Source organism: Danio aesculapii, chromosome 1, assembly GCF_903798145.1.
Source record: "Danio aesculapii chromosome 1, fDanAes4.1, whole genome shotgun sequence".
NCBI lineage: Eukaryota > Metazoa > Chordata > Actinopteri > Cypriniformes > Danionidae > Danio > Danio aesculapii.
The window spans coordinates 52,086,584-52,112,738 of NC_079435.1; the positions used below are offsets into that span (position 1 = coordinate 52,086,584).

Sequence of the window (26,155 nt, forward strand, 5' to 3'; positions counted from 1 at the left end):
AAATTTGCGTTTCGGGATATGGAATTTACAAAGAAAATAAATTAAATTCATAACAAAACATGCATTTTTTTTAGTAGAGGCAGATTCATAATAACCAAAAATAATATCTTCAAAACAGGTAGTTAGTTTTGGGCAGGTGTAAGTATGTAGAATAAGATCACGGAAAATGTGTGTACAAATAAACAGCCAATATCTTAATAGGCAGGTAATAAACCTCAATTTAATTGTGAGAATTGATCCTATAATGTGTGTGTGTGTGTGTGTGTGTGTGTGTGTGTGTGTGTGTGTGCGTGCGTGTGCGTGTGTGTGTGTGTGTGTGTGTGTGTGTGTGTGTGTGTGTGTGTGTGTGTGTGTGTGTGTGTGTGTGTGTGTGTGTGTGTGTATAAAATTTAGTAGCGAATGTCCAATATTTCAAAATATGTAGGCATATTTAATAATAAAAGGGTTCCTGGTTCCTACACAGATCATTTGATTATACACAAGGGGGCAGCAAAGCTCTTGGAAAACAAGTGTGGTTTCATCAATTTTAATGCAAATTGTTTCCTTTTATTAAAATACATTTGCGTATTTTAAATGTTCCGCACTTTTTATCTATAGAATTGGTTAGCCATATTAATGCTTTTTATGCTTACTAACTTTTACATTCTTGTTGTTTTAATTATTCGTTTTTAAGTGTTTAAAATATGTACATTTTAAAATAAAAAGTCAATAATGGGGTGTACATGTTCAATATGCCCTACATATAACGAACAGTATTTTTCTTTCATGGACGTTTTGTAGCCAGGACTTTAAGGTGTGTGTTGACACTGAAACTGACTTAAAATACAGCTACTTTGAGAATTATTTACTGTACAGTAAAAAAAAGTGTGACATCTATTACTTTATCGTTCTATGTTGTATTCGCTTTAGTTTCACAGGTGTACTGTTTTATTCCAATGAACGGATTTTACTTTAAATAAAATTAATCAATTACATTAGTTAAAAACATTGTTATATGGTGCAAAAAGGCCAAAAATAAATCAACTCATTTCTTTCGCCCCGTTAATAACCAGAGGGAATATTCTGTGTTGCACTTCGAAAGGAAAAGAAACAAGCGGCAGAACAGGCCGTGTTGTCATCAATTGTCAGGGCCAAACTGTTATTGTTACACGTGTTTCAAAATGACATCCAGCTTTCTCGAAACTCCGCCTTTCAACTCGCCGCAGCGGCACGCCATTGGCCACACGCGCTGTCAATCAAACCAACATGGCCGTGCCTTCTAGTTTTCGACTGTATGCTCTTTGATTTGAGTGACATCACCAGTTCCGTCCCAACGCGGAAATGTGCAATATTTGTTATTATAATTTATGATCAGTTGTCTGGCGTGTTTCAGGCAAACGCTGAACCGCAGTAGTACTTTTAGTGATTGAGTATGCCGTGCTGAAGTTTTTCCGACTCTTGGTGATAATGGCGTTTTGTTGGAGGAGTTTGGAGCCCTTTCGACCTTAGTTTATATTTACTGACTGACACACAACAGAAACGCCGCAACTTTCAGAGCTGTCAAATCTAAAGAGATGATGAGGATGATGAAGGACTGGACACAGATGCTGCGGTTGCTGGTTTGCTTCGCTGGAATCGTGTCTCAGGTAAAAACAGATCTCATGTGTTTACTTTATGTCGCTGGTCACCATTGGGACAGTGATATGTGTTGGTCTATTTTTGGCGACCGAGAGGCGGGGTGTTTTGGGGTTCCTGGAATGATTATTAAAAATATTGTAGTCATAAATTATAATTATATTAATGAAAATGTGGTTATTGTTAATATCAACAAAAGTAATATTGATTAAATTATTGTTAATTAAATTATTATTTCTATTTACAATAATATTAACGAGTAGTATGTTCGAGTCTGATTCGTTTTTGGCGAGTCGATTCAGTCCGACGGTTTGTTTGAACGAGTCTACTCAAAAACTCGATCCAAGAATTTCAATATTTTTTAGCAGAGACTGTAGATTTACTCTCATTAGATTGATGTATCAGAAATTATGTTAAATACAGAATGATATAGTTTATTTGTAAATAAAAATGTATAGGAGAATTATTATTATTATTATGAATCAATTTTTATTAATAAACATTGCAGTTATTTACCAAGGATTTGTGACTCATTTACACTGGATCATAGAATAGTTGATTCAAATATCTGATTTATTTGCAAAATAATAATATGTGGAGAAGAAGCAAAAATATGTAAAAAGAAGTCAATAAATTAATACATAATTTAATTTATAAAATAAAAATATTAAAGTAAATAATCCATTACTGTATTCAAGTAAACATCATTAAATAAACAAAAATCCTTTAACATTTAATTACAGAAAGTATGAATAAGAATAAAATACATATATCATTCAAAATTTGATTATTAAAATAATAATAATAATAGTAATATTAATAAAAACGTGGTTATTGTTATTATTATTATTATTATTATTATTAATTCAATTATTATTTCTATTTACAATAGTAATGAGTAGTATGTTCGAGTCAGATTTGTTTTTGGCGAGTCAATTTAATGCAACAGTTCATTTGAACGAGTCTGTAAAAAAACCCGATTTACAGATGATTTAGTTATTGCTCACAAATTTAAATATTTTTACTGTACGCTGACTCTCATTAGACTTATGTATCAGAAATTATATTAATTACAGAAAGATAATAGTTTATTTTAAATCAGCTTTATTAATAAGCATTGTAGAGTTACTTACCGATGATTTGTGAATCATTTACACCGGATCTTAGAATAGTTGGTTCAAAAATCTGATTTATTTGTAAAATAAGAGATCATCTTGGATAAATTTGCTTTAGGATCTGCGGGAATGTTTGGAGAAGAAGCAAAATTATGTAAAAAGAAGTCGATAAATAATTAATACATAATTTAATTTTTTAAATAAAAATAATAAAGTGAATAACATATCACTTGACCAACATTAAATAAACCAAAAGATTAAAAAAACGTATAAAACTTCTTTATAAAAATTATGAATAAGATTACAATACATGTATCATTCAAAATTTAATTATTAAACTAATAATGATAATGAAAACGTGGTTATTGTTATTATCAACAACAGCATTATTGATTAAATTATTAAAATTTAAATAATTATTATTATTTACAATAATGATGAGTAGTATGTTCGAGTCAGAGTCGTTTTGGCGAATCTATTCAATGCGACGGTTCATTTGAACGAGTCTGTTAAAAAATCCAATTCACAGATTATTTAGTTATTGCTCACAAATTAAATTTTTTTTTTAGTAGAGACTGTAGGTTGACTCTCATTAGATTTATATAAATAGCAGAATTGTTATTATTATCAATGAGTTATTTACCAATGATTTGTGAATCATTTACACCGGATCTTAAAATAGCTGGTTCAAAAATCTAGTTTATTTGCAAAATTAGAGATCATTTTGGATAAATTTGCCTTAGGAGCTGCGGAAATGTTTGGAGAAAGAAGCAAAAATATGTAAAAAGAAGTCGATAAATAATTAATATATAATTTAACTTATAAAATAAAAATAATAAAGTAAATAACCCATCAATTTATTCAAGTAAACATCATTAAATAAACAAAAAATTTTTAACATTTCATTACAAAAAGTATAAATAACATTAAAAATATGTATATCATTCAAAATATGATTAAAAATAAATAAATAAATAAATAAATAAATAAATAAATAAATAAATAAATAAACAGGTTACTAGGCACATTTTGTTTTCAAAATAGCATTTTACATCTACTGAATCGTTCCTTTTATAAACGTCTTATACTGTACATGAAACTAGATTCCTTTTACATTTTTGGATGGGGTCTTTGTCCATGTCAGCTATGAACTTGAAACACTATGATCTAAGCAACAAGTCTGGAAGAAGTTGTACATGTAACCCTATAATAGTTCAGCTCATTGAAATTGATGCTTGTACAATAGTGTCATATCACACAAACCTGAGCACGAGACCTTCACGAGAGTGCGCTTAATAGGCTTTGTGCTGGAGAGCTCGCGCAGGTTGTGATGCTTTGTTCCAGAGCGCAGCATATGTGTGTGTGTGTCATAACAGGAGTGCAGAAAGAGAGCAGTCAGGGGTTAATTAGCTGATATATGACCATTTCTACGAATCACTGACTTGGCCTGTGTGTTTTAACATTTGGTGGCAAGAATTTTACCTGAATAAACCTGATAAATAATTCCAAATGACATGTAAGACACTGCAATTTAAGTTATTTTCAGATGAATATTGAGTTATTAGGATAAGATCTTAGTGGTGTCATCAAAAGAGACTTTTCTGAGGGTTCAATCTTGAGATCAATATTCAAAAATGCATAAAGGAATACAAAATTTAAAGCAAAATATTAAAACATGGGAGTAGTTGAAAGATATTAACTCTTTTATAGTTGTTCTTCCACACATTTTGCCTATAATGTCAGGCAGTTTTTGGTAAATATAGGAGTGGCAGTAACGGCGGTGAAGAAGGATATCCTGGTTAAAAGATGTTGACTGTTAACTGCTCTCTCTAATACAAACACACAAGAAGCCTATGAAGCTATATACTAGAAAATATGTTTTCTTACTACTGTTCTGTTGTTTTACAGAGCACATGTCTACTTGAAAAGCAAAAAAAGAGAGAAAGATTACAGAAAGTTTTCTGAAAAAAAGTTGTGTTTTGTAGAGTAAATCATAGAATGGAAGAAATAAACTTAATTTAAAGGAAAACTCACATGATATTTCTGATACCCTTTAAACAAGACAAATCAATAAGATTTAAAAAAAGCAATATATACACTACTGGTCAAAAGTTTGGGCATAGTTTTTTTTTTTGAAAATGATTCTGTTCATTAAGGTGGCATTTCTAAAATGTAAAATTTGTTTTAAATATTTATTAAAATTTTAAATAACTGCTTTCTTATTGTATGTAGTTTCAAATGAAATTATTACTCCAGTCATTATTAGTTTTAATATTATTACCATTAAAAATAATAATAATAATAATAACAATAATTAACATTAGCGTGATTTCTGAAGGATCATGTGACTCTGAAGACTGGAGTACTGAAGCTGAAAATTCATCATTAAAATCATGGAATAAATGATTCAATTAAATTATAAACTACTTTTTAACATTAATTTTATAGTGCAATAACATTTCACAATTTTACAATTTTTACTGTATTTTTGATTAAATAAATGCAGCCTTGTTGAGCATGATAAGAGTATTTTAAAACATTTAAAAATCCTACTGACCCCAAACTTTTGACCGATAGTGTATACTTTTATAAACATTACATTCAAGTTTTATTTTTATTTTGGCAGATATAATTAGCTCTTCCAGAATTCAGGGTCTTAAATCAAAGCAGATTGTCTTATAAAGTCATTTATACTCGGATAAATTAATTAATAAATAAAGATGCAAAATATAAGTGATGATTAATGTCTGTGAGTGGGATATAAAAATAACTTTTCTGGTAAATTCATTTATTTAGAGTGCATTTGCAGAAATGTGTTTAATTCATTTTGTTTGCCTTTCATAGAAAACAAAAATTGCCTCTCAAATGAATCGATAACACTTAAGTTCATTAATTAATTCATTCATTCATTCATTTTCCTTCGGCTTAGTCCCTTTATTAATCTGGGGTTGCCACAGTGGAATGAACTGCCAACTTATCCAGCTTATGTTTTACACAGCGGATGCCCTTCCAGCTGCAACCCATCACCGGGAAACATCCATACACACTCATTCACACACATACACTACAGCCAATTTTATCAAGCGCATGTCTTTGGACTGTGGGGGAAATTGGAGCACCCGGAGGAAACCCACGCCAACACGGAAAGAACATGCAAACTCCACACACTAATGGACTTGAACCAGTGACCTTCTTGCTGTGAGGCGACAGTGCTAACCACTGAGCTACCATGTCACCCTATAACACTTTAGTTTAGGTCACAATTCATGGTAATAACAAACCATTACTAACAGCTTAATAAATAACTAATTAGCAGTTTATTAAAAGTTAGAAGGTACACTCTAAAAAAAAGACTTGTTGCTTGTTCAAACTACTTGTTTAAAATGAGCTGAATCAACACAATTCTTAAGTTTTTTGGGGGACAACTTAATTGTTTTATGTTCAATCCACTTAAAGTTGTAAAACCGATTAGGCTAGGCAAGGCATGTTTATTTATATAGCACATTTCATACACAGTGGCAATTCAAAGTGCTTTACATAAACCGCAATAAAAGAGCAAAGCATAAATAAAATAAAAACAAAAAATATAAAAACTGATTACATTTCATTAAATTAATCAATTTGTGTTGGATCAACATGAAGGAATTGGGCGAAACCTAGTATTTTTTAGTGTAGAAGTTGGGTTTATGAATAGGATTAGGGATGCAGAATAAGAGCAGACTTTATTACTACTAATGAACAGTTAATGTCTTTCTAATATAGGTAAAAAGCCAGTAGTTAATAGCAATGAATTGTGACCTAAACTAAAATGTTACCAATAAATGTATCTTGATATATTTGAGCTTTTTTTGTCAACAGTTATCATGACTTAATCTTAAAAATGTCTGTAAAATCTAACAATTGTTGTACCTTAATTAAAATAAAAATCTGTTTTTGCTATTTGTTCAAATTACTTATTTAAAATGAGCTGAATCAACACAATACTTTAGTTTTTTGGGGGGATAAATTAATTGTTTTATGTTCCATTAACTTAAATTTGTAAAAACAATTCAGTTAACTTAATCGATTTGTGTTGGGAAAACGTGAAGAAATTGTGTGAAACCCTGCATTTTGTACATTGTCCTGTGTAAATCCACATGTAAATCTGTTTTTAGACAATAGGACAAAAACACTTGAGCAGGAGAATGATTTCTTGTGGTGCACTACAATGAAGACCTCTTATAGTTTTCAGACTTAATGATAATATTTACTATACCTCTGTTTATTATAACCCTTACAGACACATTGACATTATAAGATAATAGGCTAAATGGTTTTAAAATTGTTGTGTGTCACAAGTGTAGCCAAACCTGTCCACAACGCCCTCAAGAGAACACACACTGTGTGTATTTACAGCTACATATCAGGTAGCAATGAGTTTTAAATAGTCTGATATCTGCAGTGTGTGAAAAGGTGTTTTCCTGGTTTTCCTTTCAGTGTGAGGGAGGAAGCTCCGTCTCTCTGCCCGAGTCTCTGCTCTTTGTTTCTACACTGGATGGAAGTCTGCATGCCGTCAGCAAACAGACTGGAGACATCAAATGGACACTGAAGGAAGGTACGCATGTATATGTGCATTATGACAAGTGATAATACACAGTAAAAGCCATTAGTTACTTTACTTAAAAAAAAAAAAATAGTAAACCCATTGTCTTAAAAGCAACAAGTTGACTTTTCTTAAAAAAGTCAACCCATTGTAAAAAGAGTAAACCCACTGTAACTTGGAACTCTTAAAGGAAAACTCAATTTTAGAAAAAAAAGGCTCATTTTACAACTCCCTTATACTTAAGCAGATGAGTTTTACCATTTTTTTAATCCATTCAGCTGATCTCCAGGTCCAGCAATAGCACTTTTAGCTTAGCTTAGCATAGATCATTGAATCGGATTAGACCATTAGCATCTCACTAGTCATGGAACTTTGCTGCCACACCATGGCTGCAGCAGGCACAATAATATTACGCAGCACATGAAAATAGTCCCCATCATCAAGCCCTGCACTTGCATCAGCAGCTTGGAATCTGAGCACTATCATTGTTAAACTGGAATGAGAATATAGTTCCTAGCAATATCAGCCTAGAAAATTGCAATTTGTCATAATTACACAATGTAATAACAGAAGAGTCAGCATTTAAATAGGAAAATTATTGAAACCCTTTGGTTTTTTTAGAGTGAGATGCTGATGGGCTAATCTGATTTAATAATCTATGCTAAGCTAAGCTAAAATTGCTCCTGCCAGACCCAGAAAACTAAAAACTTAATAAAGCAAATGAGCCTTTAAAAATGGTGTTCCTTTATGTGAAGTGTTCCTTTAAGCTGACTTAAGATGACGTAGTTTTAATTATGCATAGTTCATTTACTTAAAAATAAAAAAATTTTTTTAAAGTAAAGTCATCTAATCACTTTAAAAGCAATGGGTTTACTCACTCTTTTAAAGTCATCTAATCACTTTTAAAGCAACAGGTTTACTCACTTCTAAATGGTATTATGTATATCACAAAAGAATGGTATTATGTTGGAGTAGTGCTGTTTTGAAAAAAAAAAAAGTAGTGCAATTGTTGTTTTATTGTGTGCCAAAATCAACAGGCTCATTCGGAAAACGTTGCCCTATATATATATTTCTGGAGATTGCAAATTATGTAGCCAGAGCTATGTATGGCTGCATTTAGTCTTTAAAATGAACGCTACGGGGTGGTATGAAGCCATTCCTTTTCGCGCTTACCAGCTGACCGATGACCTCTGTATGAACGGCTGTCCCACTGTTACCAGTTTGACCAGTAGCTCGCCACGTACGTCGGCGGACTTGAGACACAGAACAGAGTTAACTTTGACAACGGGGTTCAGGTCTGGTGAAGAATGGTTCCAGAAAGCAGCTAAGACAAAAACAGAATTCAAAAAATAAAATAAACAAGTAAATAACAGGATGGGAATGTGGTAAAATCTGAAAACGTGGTGAAAATCAGGCGAGGGCTTTTCTTGTTCTGGATTGCTTTTTAAAACTGTCGATTAGGTTTAGGGAAGGGGGTAGGTGCTGGTCAGTCTGTGCTTTTTAAACACTATTGGGTGGGTTTAGGGAAAAGAGAGGGTGGGTTAATCAATTGGTCGGTCAGTCAGTCAGTCAACAGCGGCCTCTTGTGGATTTACGCGAGAACAGCAGGCGCGAATGGCACAAACGAGAGAAATTTGAGATTGGAAAAAGTGTACACATCGGCCTCTGGTGGCAAAAACAAAAACTGCAAAAAAACAAAGCTCCTGGGACTCTACAGAAGTGTATATAGGGGAATGTAATCAGCATGAGCTTGGGTTGACCAAAAACATTCATAACCATTTCACTTTCTCTTCCAGATCCCATTATACAGGTTCCAGAGTATTTCCAAGAGTAAGTGTTTAAACAGCTTCAGAAAACACATGAATATTCACTACCATTCAAAAGTTCAGAAAATCACCTTTTTCAGTTTAAGTAAAAGACTCTTATTTTCACCAAATCTGCAAATATATGATGATTAGAATTTAAAAATGTATTACAATATGTGAAAAAAAACACATTATTCTTGTAATCCCAAAGCTGGATTTTCAGCATCATTAATCCAGTCTTCAGTGTCAGGAAACATTTCTTTTTATTATTTGATTATTAGAAAAGCTTGTTTTTTAAATTTATTTAGTTTAACTTTTTTAATTATAAATTAATAACTATGGTAATAATAAATGTGCTATGGAGCCTCAAAAGTAGTAATCCTTGTGCAAGGGCCTACTCCTAAAATAGAAGTCATCTTTCATGTACACTACCTGACAAAAGTCTTGTTGTCCATCCCAGTTGTAAGAGCAACAATAATAACTTGACTTCTAGTTGACCATTTGGAAAAGTGGCAGAAGGTAGATTTTCTGATGAATCATCTGTTGAACTGCATCCCAATCATCACAAATACTGCAGGAGATCTATTAGAACCCGCATGGACCCAAGATTCTCACAGAAATCAAATTTGGTGAAGGAAATCATGGTTTGGGGTTACATTCAATATGGGGGTGTGCGAGAGATCTGCAGAGTGGATGGCAAGATCAACAGCCTGGGGTATCCAGACATTTGTGCTGCCCAGTACATTACAAACCACAGGAAAAGGCACATTCTTCAGCACGATAGCACTTCTCCTCATACTTCAGCCTCCACATTAAAGTTTCTGAAAGCAAAGACGGTCAAGGTGCTCCAGAATTGGCCAGCCCAATCACCAGACATGAACATTATTGAGCATGCTTGGGGTAAGATAAAGGGGGCATTGAAGATGAATCCAAAGAATCTCGATGAACTCTGGGAGTCCTGCAAGAATGCTTTCTTTGCCATTCCAGATGACTTTATTAATGAGTCATTTGAGTCATTGCAGAGATGTATGGATGCAGTCCTCCAAGCTCATGGGAGTCATACACAATATTAATTCTTTTTCCACTGCACCATGACTTTATATTCTATACTGGACATTATTTCTGTTAAGTGACAAGACTTTTGTCTAAGCAAAGTCAGAACTTACTGTCCTAATTAAATAATTAAAAATCAAGGCATGATTATATTTAATTTTGGTAAAACAAGCGTAATCTAGAGGCTTTTGCCTTTCATATAAGCCACTTCTGATAGCAAATTATCAACTAAAAGTCCAGTTAGTATTTATTGTTTCTAAAACAAGACTTTTGTCAGGTAGTGTATAAAGAGCAATTGTATACTGTTAAAATGGCATTTCATTTTATTTTTAGCAAACATTTCCACAGACCACCTAACACTGAAAAATCTCTGACTTAGGCCAAATAAAAAAAAGTTCAGTCTTGCATTTAGGTCTGCTTTCAGTCTTGTTTGTAATGCCCACTTTTCTTGGATCAAACGTTAAAGTCTTGCCTGTTTCCTCCTCTAGGCCAGGCTTCTTACCAGACCCCAATGACGGCAGTCTGTATGTCCTCGGAGGAAAGAGGAAAGAAGGTCTGATGGTGAGTGTTGTGAGCATAACTGTGGATGTGTTTATCAGAGAGTGGCAGCTCATGACATTTATATGAATGTTTTCTGCAGAAACTGCCGTTCACTATTCAAGAGCTGGTGCAGTCGTCTCCCTGCAGGAGCTCAGATGGAGTGCTCTACACTGGTATCAGCAAACCTTTTTATGATGTCAAATCTGTGTTTGATAACAGTGTTTTGTGTGAAGGGTTGTTGTGGTCAAGTTAGATTTTATTTGGTGAAATAAATGCTAAAAGGTATGGATATTAATATAATGTTAAGGCAAGATGCTTCAGGTGAATAACGTAAAAAAAAAAACAATGGTTATCACCATTCTTTGACTGATTACATTAAGAATTAAAAATATTTATAATAATTGTAACACAACATACTGTATATAAGTATAACATTAAGTATCAAAATATTGTTTAAATATGCAAAGTAGGTAACACTTTATCTTGATGGTCCCTATTGCACATTTTTTTTACTAAAGGTTGCATTGCAGCTACATGCCAATTACTTCTCATTTGAGTGATAGTAGACTGCTTAATATCTGCTGATACTGCTTCTTCAACACATTCAACTGACTATAAGAAACTTTCCTAGAACATGTCCACTTACACTAACCCCAACCTAACAGCCTACTTATAATCTAATGAGAATTAGTCAACATGTAGATGCAATGTAACCTAAATTTAACAAAATCCGTTAAAGGGACCTAAAAAATAAAGTATCACCAATTCTAATTTAAAAAAAATTAAATCTGTAATAATTTGCATTCATTTCTTGTCAAAAAATGACAAAGTTAGGTTTAAAATTCTTGTTTATGTTTTTTAAACTTTATAGTCAAAGGTTTTTTTTACTGACTCAGTTTTCAGGTTTATTTCAATCAGTCCATAATTCTGAATGTACTGTAAATAATAATAATAATAATAATAATAATAATAATAATAATAATAATTCCTTACATTTATATACATCTGTAGCTCTTTTCTGGACACTCAAAGTGCTTTACACAATGGGGGGAATCTCCTCATCCACCACCAGTGTGCAGCATCCACTTGGATGATGCGATGGCAGCCATATTGCGCCAGACCGCACACCACACACCAGCTGATTGGTGGAGAGGAGACAAAGTGATGAAGCCACTTATGATATGGGGATGGTTAGGAGGCCATGATAGACTGAGGCCTGTGGGCAAATTTGACCAGGATGCTGGGGTTAAACCCCTACTCTTTTTCGAAGGACATTCTGGGATTTTTCATGACCACAGAGTCAGGACCTCGGTTTAACGTCTCATCCAAAAGACAGCGCTCTATGAGCAGTATTGAGTCCCCTTCACTATACTGGGGTGTTAGGACCCATACAGACCGCAGGTTGAGCACCCCCTGCTGGCATCACTAACACCACTTCCGGCAGCAACTTAGCTTTCACATGTGGTCTCCCATCCAGGTACTGACCAGGCACAGCCCTGCTCAGCTTCAGAGTTGCAGAGAGCTAGCTGCCAGCAAAAGAACAAAATATATTTTCACATATGTTGTAGAATAAAATGATGTATTAACATATCCCTTTTTAAAAACCCTCAGCATACCAATATGACTAAAACTGTGTGTGTAAGTGCTGCTGGAATTTAGATTCATGACATAGTGGAGGAGAAAAAGCTGATTTAATAAAAAGAAACATGTGTTATAATTGAAATTCTACAAAAAGCCAGACTTATCCTTGTATTATGTATGTTCCCTTTCCTCTATAATAAAAAAACAAACACTTTATGATAAATACTATGAAGCCCAAAATCACAAAACTGACATGTGCATGAAAACAGTGTTTTGGCCTGTTGCCTTTAATCTCAATTCGGTTTTTGCAGACTACTACAACACATAATTGACTCAGTTTGGTGGTTTCTACTGTTTGCTGGATAGCATTAGTTAAGGGGTGTGGGAAGCCTGATTGTATGGTTATAAAATGACAAAAAGCTGTACATCCTTGTATGCTCTCCTTTATTGAACTCTGTGTATTCCCAGGTAAAAAACAGGACACCTGGTTTGTGGTCGATCCTCAGACAGGTGAAAAACAGACAAGTTTGAGCACCTCGTCTTCAGACTCCATCTGTCCCTCTGCACCTCTGCTGTACATCGGTCGCACAGGTTTGAACACACACACAGCACATTCATTTCTATGCCTATTTATTCAGATGCATTTCATACATGTTTATCTCTGCAGAATATATGATCACCATGTATGACACGAAGACTCAGGAGCTCCGCTGGAATGCCACATACAACGACTACTCTGCTCCTCTATATGATGACAAAAAATATGAATATAGTAGGTTTCTCACAATGCATGATTGTAGATATTTATATACAGTTGAAGTCAAAATGATTAGCCCTGATAAGTAAGGAATTTTTCCAATAATTGTTTTTTCTTCTGGAGAAAGTCTTATTTGTTTTATTTTGGCTAGAATAAAAGCAGTTTTTAATTTTTTTTTATTATTTTAAGATCAATATTATAAGCCCCCTCAAACAATATTTTTGATTGTCCTAGAAACCATCTTTATACAATGATTTGCCTAATTACCCTAACTTGCCTAATTAACCTAGTTAAGCCTTTAAATGTCACTTTAAGCTGTATAGAATGAAAAATATCTAGTAAAATATTATTAACTGCCATCATGGCAAAGATAAAATAAATCAGTTATCAGAAATGAGTTAATAAAAGTATTATGTTTAGAAATGTGCTGTAAAAATAAAAAAATAAACAGGGGGCTAATAATTCTGACTTTAACCGTATATATAGAACAGATATTAGTTGTGATTGTTTTGATTACATCATGGTTGCGTATGTCTGTTTATCACAGAGATGTCGCACTTTGCATCGAGTGGCGATGGTCTAGTGGTTACGGTGGATCGAGACTCTGGTGAGGTTTTGTGGATGCAGAAATTTGATTCTCCGGTGGCTGGATTTTACTTGTGGAGTCAGGACAGTCTCCGTCGAGCTCCTCATCTGACTGTCGCAACAGAAACCCTGCGCTATCTGACCTTCACCGCAGAAAACACACAGTCCCACACCATGAAGTGGACCTACCAGTTCACAAAGGAGAGCCACAGCACGAAGACTCAGCTAGTGTAAGACAGTCTCATGATACTTTTTTTTTAAAATAATTATTTTTAGGGGTTTTCACCTTTCTTGTGATAAGACAGTAAGGATTTAGAGACAGGAAAGTATAGGGAGCAGAGGTAGGGAAAGGGTCGCCAAAGGACTTCGAGCCGAGAATCGAACTCAGGTCTCCGTAAACACCTCAGTGCCATGTGTCGACGAACTAACCACTAGGCTATTGGCGCCGACCATGACACATTTTTAAAAACTTATTTATTTAAAATGCGCTTCTTTGGTTATTATCTTTCATGTTAGCTGCTTGTAAACTGAAAAAGTCTCAAAGAAAAAGTTTCAAACATCAAAGTTAATGTCTGAAAAAAGAAAGAACAGATTATGAACTGCCTGAACCTTCATACAGTTGAAGTCAGAATTATTAGCCTCCTGTATTTTTCCCCCAATTTCTGTTTAACGGAGAGATTTTTTCAACACATTTCTAAACATAATAGTTTTAATAACTCATTTCTAATAACTGATTTATTTTATCTTCGCCATGATGACAGTAAATGATATTTGACTAGATATTATTCAAGGCACTTCTACACAGCTTAAAGTGACATTTAAAGGTGTAACTTGGTTACTTAGGCAGGTTAGGGTAATAAGGCAAGTTATTGTATAACAATGTTTGTTCTGTAGATCAGGGGTTTTTAACTGTGGGCCGCGCCCCACCAGGGGAGCACCAGCACCTATTTAGGGGGGCGCGAGACATTGAGGCGTGCACTCAAGGAAATTATGATGACTATTTTTATTGCGCTATAGGTGAATCGACTAAGCTAAATTGGCTGTAATGTATGAGTGTGTGAATGCAAGAGTGTATGGATGTTTCCCAGTACTGGGTTGCGGCTGGAAGGGCATTTGCTGCGGTAAACATATGCCAGAATAGTTGGCAGTTCATTCCGCTATGGTAACTCCTGATAAAAAAGGGACTAAGCCGAAGGAAAATGAATGAATACGATTAACGACTACTATAGAAAGCAAAACCAGATCATTTTAGATTGAGAAATCCCAGCCAGACAAATTCCCAAAGTCCCAAAAAGAGCACATGTCAGGGAAAAAAAAAGAGGACGTATGATCGCTGTATTTAAGGCTAAAATTCAGATGGTATTAGGTGTTTGATTAGGTGTAAAATGCTGTAAGTGGATGGCCAGCCACAATAGACTGGACCATCTGACCAATCATATCAGAGAAGACTCTCAAAAAAAAAAAGGGGTCTAACTTTAGACAGACTGGATCCTTGAACTAGCCATTTCAGACACTTTGGGAAAATAGCTGGAATTTTTTTTATTTAAAAATAATGAGGAAAATGTAGTTGTTGTTTTTTTTTACCTTGGATAAATGTAAATCTACAAAAATGATAATACAGCCAGAAATTAAAATCCTGACTTTATTAACTTAGCATTTGATGTCAAACCTGTGTCTCTTTCTAAAAGCGGCTACCTTTGTTTTTGTTATCATATTGAATTAAGCATATTTGTTTGTGTGTATATTTTGCTAGTCCCACTCTGTATGTTGGCAAGACGGAGTCTCATCTGTATGCTTCTGCCTCCCTTGTCCATCAAGGTGTCGCAATAGTGGTAAGTTCAGCTCTCCATTGGTCAAAACCAGTAGTAAAACTTCCGTCTGATTAACCATATTGTGTACTCACGGCAGCCTAAGGGTCTCACTCTTGCACGAATTGAGGGGCCGATGACAGCAGGCGTCACAATGGGTAATGGACGGCCCGAGTGTGAGATCACACCCAGTACTGACGTCAAATATCCACCAGGAAGCAGCAGCTCTCTACAGAATCAATGGCTGCTCATTGGTATGATAGATATCCACCTGAAAAAAAATACAGGGGGCTAATAATTCTGACTTCAACTGTATGTGTGTGTATGTATGTATATGAACAGGTCATCATGAAATCCCTCCTCTGGCTCACACCACCATGTTGAGAGATTTCCCAGAGAACCTGCAGCGCTCTGGTGATGTCATCCCACCTCGAGGATCCGGCTCTTCTTTCCGCTCTCCCTCACACCCAGTGCGTCTAAAGTCATCTTTACAAGTCTTTGTATCTAATAATTCTGAATTCAACTATAATTAGTTTGAAAATCTCATGTGTGGTGAAACGGCAAGCTTTCCTAACAGTCAAGCACAAACCTGTCCTGTTCTGTGTGTTTTCCAGTTGCCACCAGTAAGGAAGCAGAGCTCTTCTCCTGTGCTGCCGGACTCGCTGAGCTCTGAGCCCATGACGGTGCTGGTGGTAACGCTGCTGCTGGGAGCCTGGATCACCTTCCTGCTCAAATGGGTCAGAAAGACATTTACTGAGTATACCTACTTTAAATGAATGAGTATCAGTGCTCATCTAAAGTCACTTGCTGTCTGTATGATGTCTTAGGGGTCCTTTATCCTAAATATGCAGATTGTTAGACGTCATTCGGTGTAACATGATCAAGACCTTCTTTTAAAGACAGAAAAAACTGATAGTCATTCATCAGTTGCTGACATCTTCAAAAAGCACCCTGTGGACAGGGCAGGATTAATATAAGGGCTAGGTGGGGCTGAAGCCCCAGAGCCCACGGGAGAAGGGGGCCCTTGATTGGCTGATGATTGGTTATGCTTTCTCTAGTCGATAATGTGAAGTATTCCTTTAGGTTCGTTGCTGTTCAAAAACAGTGACGCCGGTGCTAAACTGGGGCTCAGAGTGGCTGTAGCTCAATCAGAATACTGAATAGCCCTGTTTTAGTCACCCATAAAGGTGATCAGATGTGCAAATTTTTATTATTTCAGCACTACCGAGAGAACCGTCCAGTCAAAGGTAGGCTAACCAAGCTTGTCGTAGAACAAAGAATAAAATTCAAACAGTCTTCATCATTGATTAACTTTTACATGTAGTAACAAAAGCTGGGATAGGCGGAAACATGCTGAATGGATTCATTACTGAAGCGCACACTCGGCCTCGCAGCGGTTACAGCTGGACTCAAAAAATCAGCGTGCGCCCACACAATCCTTAAATTACACAATATAACCAAGACAGTGTGTAAACAAAATCAAATAGGCTACACAAGCAGTTATCAAAATGTCTATTGTTTCGAAGTATGTCTTTCAAGTAAATACACTCGGTTATGATTTTTCAGTAAGTCTAACTGAACTAGATGAAAAGCAAACTTTTTAATGAATGTTTCCTTTGCCCCTTTTATAAAAACGACAAAAATAATCCGACAATATATCCGGCGCTCATCAGACAATATATCTGATGCAAAAATTAAATAAATAAAAAAAGGATGCTAGCCTTCTGTAACTCAGAAGACCACAATATTTTGGATATTAGAAGCATGTTTTTTTAAGATATCCTATCATTAGGGATTTATGGTCAGCTGAAGAATTTTTTTTAAGATAAACCCCTTTTCAAAGTATTTATTATAAAGCATTAATTTAGGAAGTATTGCAAATGTTTTTTGTTTTGCAGATTTTTGCAGCCTGTTTGAACTTTAAAGTTCATATTATATCATTACTTAATCTTGTAAAGCTTATTTTAAAAAAATAGAAAAATATATATAATAATCAAATATAAATCAAATGGTGGAAAATTAGATATTAATTAGTAAATTACTATTACTAATAACAATAATAATAACAACAACAACTATATATATATATATATATATATATATATATATATATATATATATATATATATATATATATATATATATATATATATATATATATATATATATATATATATATATATATATATATATATATACTTTTGTGAGGTACAAAAAATTAAATGGGAGCCCTTTTGGTATAGCCCCAGGGCCCAATGTGTATTTAGTCCGGTCCTGCCTGTGGACAGTGTGGTGCTGCTACAAAATGAATTAATATTTTATAAATATTTGATAAGTTCACCTAATTTAAAAAAAAATAATAATATATATTATTTATTTCAAATTTATTTAACTAAATTTACTAATTTTAATATAATTCAGTAAAAAAATTTTTTATTAAAATAAGATTACCTTTATTGGTCAAGCTTATTATATAATAAGGCCTGTTGATAGCCTACAATATAAGCTTAATTACAAGTTTTGTCAAGTGTAAGAGGCATTGGTAAGTGTAAGATTTTGTAACCAGTTTAACAGCTGTTCTTCAAAAATTGCTTCTTTTAAAACATAGCAGAAACAATATTTTCTGGCATTTTGGTTAAACGTCTTTCATTGTGACCTTTAACAGATGTAAAATGAAACAACACTTACTGAAATGTACTTATATAATTAAATTATATAAAAGAATATATGATCATGATCATATGTAGTCAAATCTAATATAAGAGGGAAAATAATGCTAAATGACATTTTTTAAAGCTTAACAACTGAAGCAAATATTTAAAAAAAAATCTGTTTTCTATTTTTCAGCCTGTAAGAAAATCCCAAAGATCTGATGAGCCAGTGGGCTCCACCCCTCTTTCTGGTCTGACCAATTACAGCGCTTCAACAGAACTGAACACTCCGGCCTCAACTTCATCTTACAGCAACAGCAGCCACTCAGAAAAGACCAGTTCTGTTGCATCCAATCAAACTCAGCCATTCTCAAGCAAAGACTCTGCCCCTGTAACAGCAGCCAGCCAGTCACAGAGTACGAAATCAGTTCTATATCTTCATTAGAACCATTGAGCTTCATTCACAAAACAAAATTCGAATTTCTGTGTAAATAGAAATCAAATCAAATCTGTTCAATCTATTATCGACTACAATATTGCAAGAATCAATTTATGAATAATACACAGAAATGAGTTGCTGCTTGTGTTTTACCAGTGATTCCCATAGTTTTCCCCCCTTATCTTAATATATAGTTTAATTAATTTACAAATCTATATGTTGTTTATTGCTTATTATATATTTTATTATCTTTTTGTGATATATTGTGCATTTTAATTGGTGTTTTTTAAATTGTGATGCATATTCTTCTTTAGATGAACAGGCTGATGTGGTGGAAGTTGGTAAAGTCTCTTTCAGTCCCGCTGAGGTGTTGGGTCATGGGACAGAGGGAACATTCGTGTTTCGGTGGGTACTCTTTTTTTATACTGGTTTGTTTGATTGGTTGGTTATTCATAGACATGATGTGACGGTGTCAAATTTTTGATAATTGATGAAACTCACAATATACGACCTTAACTTATTGAACTTATTGTATGTAAATGTTTGGATTAACCAAATAAAAGCACAAAAGGATTATAAAGTACAATATGTAACAGTTTACAATAAAAACTCACTAGTAAATGTTAGATAATTCTTTAAGTAACATCAGCAGTAAGAAATAGACAGTTATTATGATAATGTTAGCTTAAAATGCAATTAAATTTTGTTAGCTATTAGCTCCATTAAATAAAACCGCCAAGACTTTTGATTTTAATGAGGTAATAAATGTAACTAAGAAATTAAAATCACCTAAGATTGATAAATATTAACAAATTTAGTTGATCTAGAATTTATTCAAGCCTTTCTGAAATGATGAGTCACAGACAAATGGCGTAACAAAGTTTACAGTGCACACACACACACGTGTAAATTTGCACTGTTTTTGCTTTTGTATATTGTTGCTCTTTGTACATATTGTTGAATTGACACTACAGCACACCGGTTGAGAATTACATGGCGATTTTACCGTCTTTACATTATTACACACATGCACTGTCATGAAAACGTTTTAAACTTTGCAGCTGATCACAGAGAGTTGAAACAGATCTTTTAATCCCAGTTTCTTTGCAAATCCTGTTCTGTGGACATGTTTATACATGTTACTATGGAGAGATGTTAATACGCCCCTGTCAGTCAATCCGCACTCCTACGTCATGATGCGGTGGGCCTCAAAATCACTAGGATTTGGATCCTATTTTAATGCCTAATTTTGGTGCATAAGGCTCGAAATTGCTAGCTATGCCCCTGACTGTACTTACAAACAGTTCTGTCCAAACAGCTTCCAAAAGTAGATTTTGCATCCTAGGTGGCCTTTTAAAGGCATTCTGAAAATGTAAATAATTATTCACTGTATTTTCATGATCACAATTTATTGTTTTACTAAATATCATCACGTCTAGTCTAGTTGTTCATTACACTTAATTCACTGCTTTCATGCATTGCATGCAGGGGTCATTTTGACGGTCGACGTGTGGCGGTGAAGCGAATCCTGCCGGAGTGTGTGGAGTTTGCAGAGCGAGAGGTTCAACTTCTGCGGGAATCAGACGAACATCCCAATGTGATCCGTTACTTCTGCACAGAGCGGGACAGACAGTTCACTTACATTGCCATAGAGCTGTGTGCTGCAACACTCCAGCAGGTGTGTGTGGGTGTGCATAGAAAATTCTATTCAAATCAAATTAAGTTTATATGTATATATTGTATTACATATCTTACATTATACATTATGTGTATTGTATAGCGCTTTTCACAATAATTATCGCTCCAAAGTTTGGCAGTATATAAACATTGTTAATCTGCAGTTCTACAATATATATTTACATGTAACAATAATACAGTACATGTTCAGTGAAGTGTATTAAGTGTTGTCCTTGAAGTTTTATGGATGGTAAACACAAAAAAATAACAATGCAGTTTTAAGTGTTTTATCATGATTTAAGAAATTGCTCTACATAAAACAGTAAAATTAGAACGTTAGAATCAGAATGTAAAGGTTACTGTCTGTTAATCAACCAATGACAGACAAAGACACTTTTTAATACTTAAAATGTTTTTGCTTATAGGGTTAGGGTTAGGCTGGTTGCACAACAGGTAATCTTTAACTTCAATTTTAGATGTCTTAAATGTGTCAGTGTTGTTTTAGATAGTAAATACTATACTAGTAGTTGTAATATTTACAATTAGCTTTTGTTTTTACTGTATATTTTTGATTTTCTATTTAGCTATTTATTTCGTATTTGTATTTTGTTCCTAACATTAAGGTGTAATTTTTTACTTCAATTTTGTATTTCGGAGTACTTCATTTAGTTGATACTGTGGCATTTTAAATTAAAATCAGGTTCACATTTCAGATCAAATCAGGTTTACATCAAAATTAAAATCAGGTTTACATTTTTCGTCTGATATATATATATATATATATATATATATATATATATATATATATATATATATATATATATATATATATATATATATATATATATATATACACATTCATTTTCTTTTCGGCTTAGTCCCTTTATTAATCAGGGCTTGCCACAGCGGAATGAACCGCCAACTTATCCAGCATATGTTTTGAGCAGTGGATGCCCTTCCAGCTGCAACATCAATACACACTCATACACTACGAACAATTTAGCTTACCCAATTCACCTATAGCGCATGTCTTTGGACTTGTAGGGGAAACTGGAACACCCGGAGGAAACCCACGCCAACACGGGGAAAACATGCAAACTCCACACAGAAATGCCAACTGACCCACATTTATCTGATATCTATCTATATTTAGCTGTATTTCAATTAACAAATACTATTTGAAGCTTTAGTTAGTATTACAATTAAATCATGGAACACGTTTAGGAAAAACCTGAACAAATTACATGAAATTAGAGAGATTTATGTTCAGAAAATGTTCAAGTGAAAATGCACAAATATGCAATAAATGGTTTCAGATTTAGATATTAAAAACAGACAAAAATATAGATATAAAAAAGCATCAACAATAATTAATAATAAATAAAACGTATTATTAATTATAATTTATTTTAGAACATTCATTCGTTTTCCTTCGGCTTAGTTTCTGATTTATCAGGGGTCGCCACAGTGGAATGAACTGCCAACCATTCCTGCATATGTTTTATGCAGCGGATGCTCTTCCAGCTGCAACCTAGTACTGGGAAACACCCATACACTCTCACAGTCACACACACTTATACACTAAGGCCAATTTAGTTTACCCAATTCACCTATACTGCATGTCATTGGACTGTAGGGAAAACCGAAACACCTAGAGGAAACCCACATGAGCACTTGGGGAAACATGCAAACTCCACACAGAAATGCCAAATGACCCAGCCGAGACTCAAACCAGTGATCTTCTTGATGTGAGGCGACAGTGCTAACCACTGAGCCACTATGTTATTTTAGAACATAAAATTTAAATAAATAATCCAACATTAAGATAAATAAACATGTGTTAGAATAAAATAAAAACATTAAGGTCAGATTTAAATGTTTATTACAAAAAGTATAAACAAGTAAGATTTGGTTGATCAAATTACCATATCTGATCCTATCTGGCCTGTGGTATAATTGGTATAACTCTAGTATAACCACACGTGTCCTGCTCTGTGTTTTTTCTGTTGTTGCTGTATGCAGTATGTAGAAGACCCGAGCTGTCCTTACTCAGAGCTGAACCCAGTGTCCCTGCTGGAGCAGACCATGTGTGGCCTCAGTCACCTGCACTCCCTCAACATCGGTCAGCAACAAAAATATGTCTCCATCCTTTCTGAAACTACAGTTAAAGTCAGAATTATCAGCCCCTCTGTATATTTTTCCTCAATTTCTGTTTAACAGAGAGCAGATTTTATTCAACACATTTCTAAACATAATAGTTATAATAACTCATTTCTAATAACTGATTAATTTTCTCTTTGCCATGATGACAGCACATAATATTTTGCTAGATATTTTTCAAGGTACTAGTATTCAGCTTAAAGTGATATTTAAAGGCTTAACTGGGTTAATTAGGCAAATTAGGGTAATTAGGCAAGTCATTATATAAAGATGGTTTGGTCTGTAGACAATTGAAAAAATATTGCTTACAGGGGCTAATAATATTGACCTTAAAATGGTTTTTAAAAAATGTAAAACTGCTTTTATTCTAGCCAAAATAAAACAAATAGGAGTTTCTCCAGAAGAAAAAATATTATAGGAAATACTGTGAAAAATTCCTTGCACTGTTAAACATCATTTGAGAAATATTTAAAAAAGAAAGAAAGATAAAAAAAAAAATCACAGGAGGGCTAATTTTGACTTAACTGTACATCAAAATGCATCACAGTTGCACATGGCTCTGATAGTTATTAATTGCTATTGAGTAACTGCATGTAAGCAGCACACCATCACTAGTAATCACATGACCCTCTCATTCTTAGTCCACAGGGATTTAAAGCCCAGGAATATTTTGCTGTCTCTGCCCGGGGCACTGGGTCGAGTGCGGGCGCTGATCTCAGATTTCGGCTTGTGTAAGAAGCTTCCAGATGGTCGGCACAGTTTCAGCCTACGCTCCGGGATACCAGGAACCGAAGGCTGGATCGCCCCTGAATTACTCATAAACGCTCCGAAAGGGAACCCTGTATGACTGCTAGTGAATATGCATACAAACACACACAGCACATGTAAACTGTAACAAACAGATACTGTACAGCTTTACTGAATTTGCATGTTTTTACCTTCACTCCACAGCAAATCTTTTCAATTTAATAGTATTCAAAAGAGATAAAGTAATGAAAAAATATAATTATGTAGCAGGAAGTATTTATAGTGCCGTTCATAATAAATATTAATAATTAATGTCAAGTCTTACACTTATTTTAGGAGAATTGAAACTAGTTCATTCATTTATTCATTTTCCTTCAGCTTAGTCCCTTTGTTCATCAGGGGTTGCCACAGCGGAATGAACTGCCAACTATTCTGGCATATCTTCTACACGGTGGATGCCCTTCCAGCTGCAACCCAGTACTGGGAAACATCCATACACACTCATACCTTCATTTTCTTTTCGGCTTAGTCTCTTTATTAATCTGGGGTCGCCACAGAGGAATGAACCGCCAACTTATCCAGCATTTTGTTTTATGCAGCGGATGCCCTTCCGGCTGCAACCCAGTACTGGGAAACATCCATACACACGCATACACTACAGCCAATTTAATTTTCAGTGGTTAGCACTGTCGCCTCACAGCAAGAAGGTTGCTGGTTCGAGTCCCAGCTGGGCCAGTTGGCATTTCTGTGGAGTTTACATGTTCTTCCAATGTTCGTGTGGATTTCCTCCGGGTGGTCTGTTTTCCCCCACAGACCAAAGACGTGGTATCAGTGAATTGAATAAACTAAATTGGCCATTGTGTATGAGTGTGTGTGTAATTGAGAGTGTATGGGTGTTTCCCAGTACTGGGTTGTGACTGGAAGGGCATCCGCTGCATAAAACAAAATGCTGGATAAGTTGGCAGTTCATTCCTCTGTGGCGATCTGGCAAAAATGAATGAATGAATGAATGAAATTGTTTTGTCTTTGCTATGAAGATAGTCCATAATATTTTACTAGCTATATTGCAAGATACAATTTATGTTTATCAAGGCAATTTAAAGGCTTAACTAGGTTAATTAGGCCAGTCATTAGATAACAGTGGTTTGTTCTGTAGCCAATAAGAGGAAAAAAGTCTTAAGCTGCTAATAATATTGACCTCAATTTAAAATAAAATAAAAAAAAAATTTCCAGCCAAACTAAAATAAATATGACTTTTTCTAGAAGAAAAAATATTATAGGAAATACTGTAAAAAAATGTCCTTGCTCTGTTAAACATCACTTTGGAACTATTTGAAACTCATTTTACAGGAGGACTAATAATTTTGTCTTCAACTGTATAAGCTGATTTCTTATAAAAATCTGAATATTTCAGATTTTCAAATTTCTATTGCTACATTTTACTCAAATTCAATACTTTTCTGTTTTTCCTGTTGTTGTTCTCTCTTCAGACGAGTGCGGTGGACATTTTTTCTGCCGGATGTGTGTTTTATTATGTGACGTCGAAAGGACAGCATCCGTTCGGTGACACTCTGAGGCGTCAGGCTAACATCCTCTCTGGAGTCTATAACCTCGATCACTTCATGGAGGATATACATGGTGTGTTTTTCTGCATTCAAGTATGTGTATGTGTGCTTTCCTTTTCTGAACGAATTCAAATTTTAGTAAAATTTCTCACAAACATTTTTATATCAATGATAATTTGTTTGCATGTCTTTTTTTTCTAATAACGGAGCTTGCGAATTCATCTTAAAATTCAAATAATTCAAATTTAGTTGGCTTGAGGTGAAAAACATAACCCTTGTGATCTAGAGCGAGTGATGCGTTGCGAGTGAAGTTGACAACAAACATTTTTCGTTCTTGTTACATTTGATTGAACAAATATCCCATCACTGAATTTATTATATTTTTTTCTTTAACTTGGGTTTGCATCTGAATGTTTTAAAATGACTAGCATCAGCTAATGACTAGTGTTGTACAGATGTCAATTCATAAATTCATAACTGATCATTAAAAATCGAAATTCAACCGCTAAAAAATATTTAATTCAATCAGTTGTGTGCATGCAGTGATACTTGATATTTGCTATATCGTCTTAATCAGAGATGTATAGTAACAGAGTAGAACTACTTCACTACTGTACTTAAGTACTAAAATTCAGACGATCAAAGAAGACAGCGCTGCCTGCCTGCATTGAGAGCACTTCAGTTTGTTTTTGACATGGAAAACCCAGAAATTCCACCTTCAACTCCTTCACTTTCAACTGTTTATGGCGATGAGAAAAAAGACCACTCGTGGCCCTATTTAGAGTCCATGTTTGCATTTGTCGGAGTGAAAGACAATTAAAATAGAATGAAGTGCATACTCTGCCTCCCAAAAGATTGCAAAATAATGGCCTTCAAAAATTCACCATCGAATTTGAAGAAACATATCAAGTTAAAAATAATATAATACACAAAACACAGCAGTTTGAGCTATCCGTGAGCGCTGGAAGTTAACTAACATAAGCTACCTGCAGTTCATAACATGCTGCGATGTTCACTTAACGTTAACTAGCTGGCTATCATAAAGGCTGTGTCACGCTGAATGGTGTTTTTGATTGACCCACACACACACATATATATATATATATATATATATATATATATATATATATATATATATATATTATAAATCGTAAACCATGGTTCTTTTCATTCTGCTTGATCACGTGCCCCAAAAAAGATATTTAAAATAAGCAAATCAATATGTCTTTTTTGACTGCTTTCTTTAATAACTACATTACACAATAGTTCTACTTTTAATTTCAGTATTTGAGTAGTAAATTTTTTAATAAACTACTTGCAATACTTAAGTAAAAAATATGTTGAATAATTTAGTACTTCCACTTAAGTACGGTGCTTAAAGAGCACTTCAACTTCTACTCAAGTCACTTTTTTGATAGAGCACTTGTACTTTTACTTAAGTCTGGGTTTCTAGTACTTTATACATCTCTGGTCTTA

General features: G+C 34.3%; 1 protein-coding gene across 1 annotated transcript in view; it reads left to right on the top strand.

Moving 5' to 3' along the window:
* The first annotated feature begins 1,302 nt into the window (after positions 1 to 1,302).
* ern2 (endoplasmic reticulum to nucleus signaling 2) overlaps positions 1,303 to 26,155 on the top strand; it is a 31,768-nt gene continuing 6,915 nt past the window's right edge. Inside the window, exons 1-18 of the mRNA XM_056462578.1 lie at positions 1,303 to 1,625; positions 7,206 to 7,323; positions 9,108 to 9,141; positions 10,658 to 10,730; positions 10,810 to 10,882; positions 12,759 to 12,881; positions 12,958 to 13,062; positions 13,595 to 13,862; positions 15,386 to 15,464; positions 15,541 to 15,694; positions 15,783 to 15,910; positions 16,055 to 16,177; positions 18,288 to 18,507; positions 18,845 to 18,935; positions 20,019 to 20,208; positions 22,230 to 22,329; positions 23,009 to 23,208; positions 24,605 to 24,752. Coding sequence (XP_056318553.1) covers positions 1,554 to 1,625; positions 7,206 to 7,323; positions 9,108 to 9,141; positions 10,658 to 10,730; positions 10,810 to 10,882; positions 12,759 to 12,881; positions 12,958 to 13,062; positions 13,595 to 13,862; positions 15,386 to 15,464; positions 15,541 to 15,694; positions 15,783 to 15,910; positions 16,055 to 16,177; positions 18,288 to 18,507; positions 18,845 to 18,935; positions 20,019 to 20,208; positions 22,230 to 22,329; positions 23,009 to 23,208; positions 24,605 to 24,752 — 2,299 coding nt within the window. The 5' untranslated portion in view covers positions 1,303 to 1,553. The remainder of the gene's footprint in view (positions 1,626 to 7,205; positions 7,324 to 9,107; positions 9,142 to 10,657; positions 10,731 to 10,809; positions 10,883 to 12,758; positions 12,882 to 12,957; positions 13,063 to 13,594; positions 13,863 to 15,385; positions 15,465 to 15,540; positions 15,695 to 15,782; positions 15,911 to 16,054; positions 16,178 to 18,287; positions 18,508 to 18,844; positions 18,936 to 20,018; positions 20,209 to 22,229; positions 22,330 to 23,008; positions 23,209 to 24,604; positions 24,753 to 26,155) is intronic.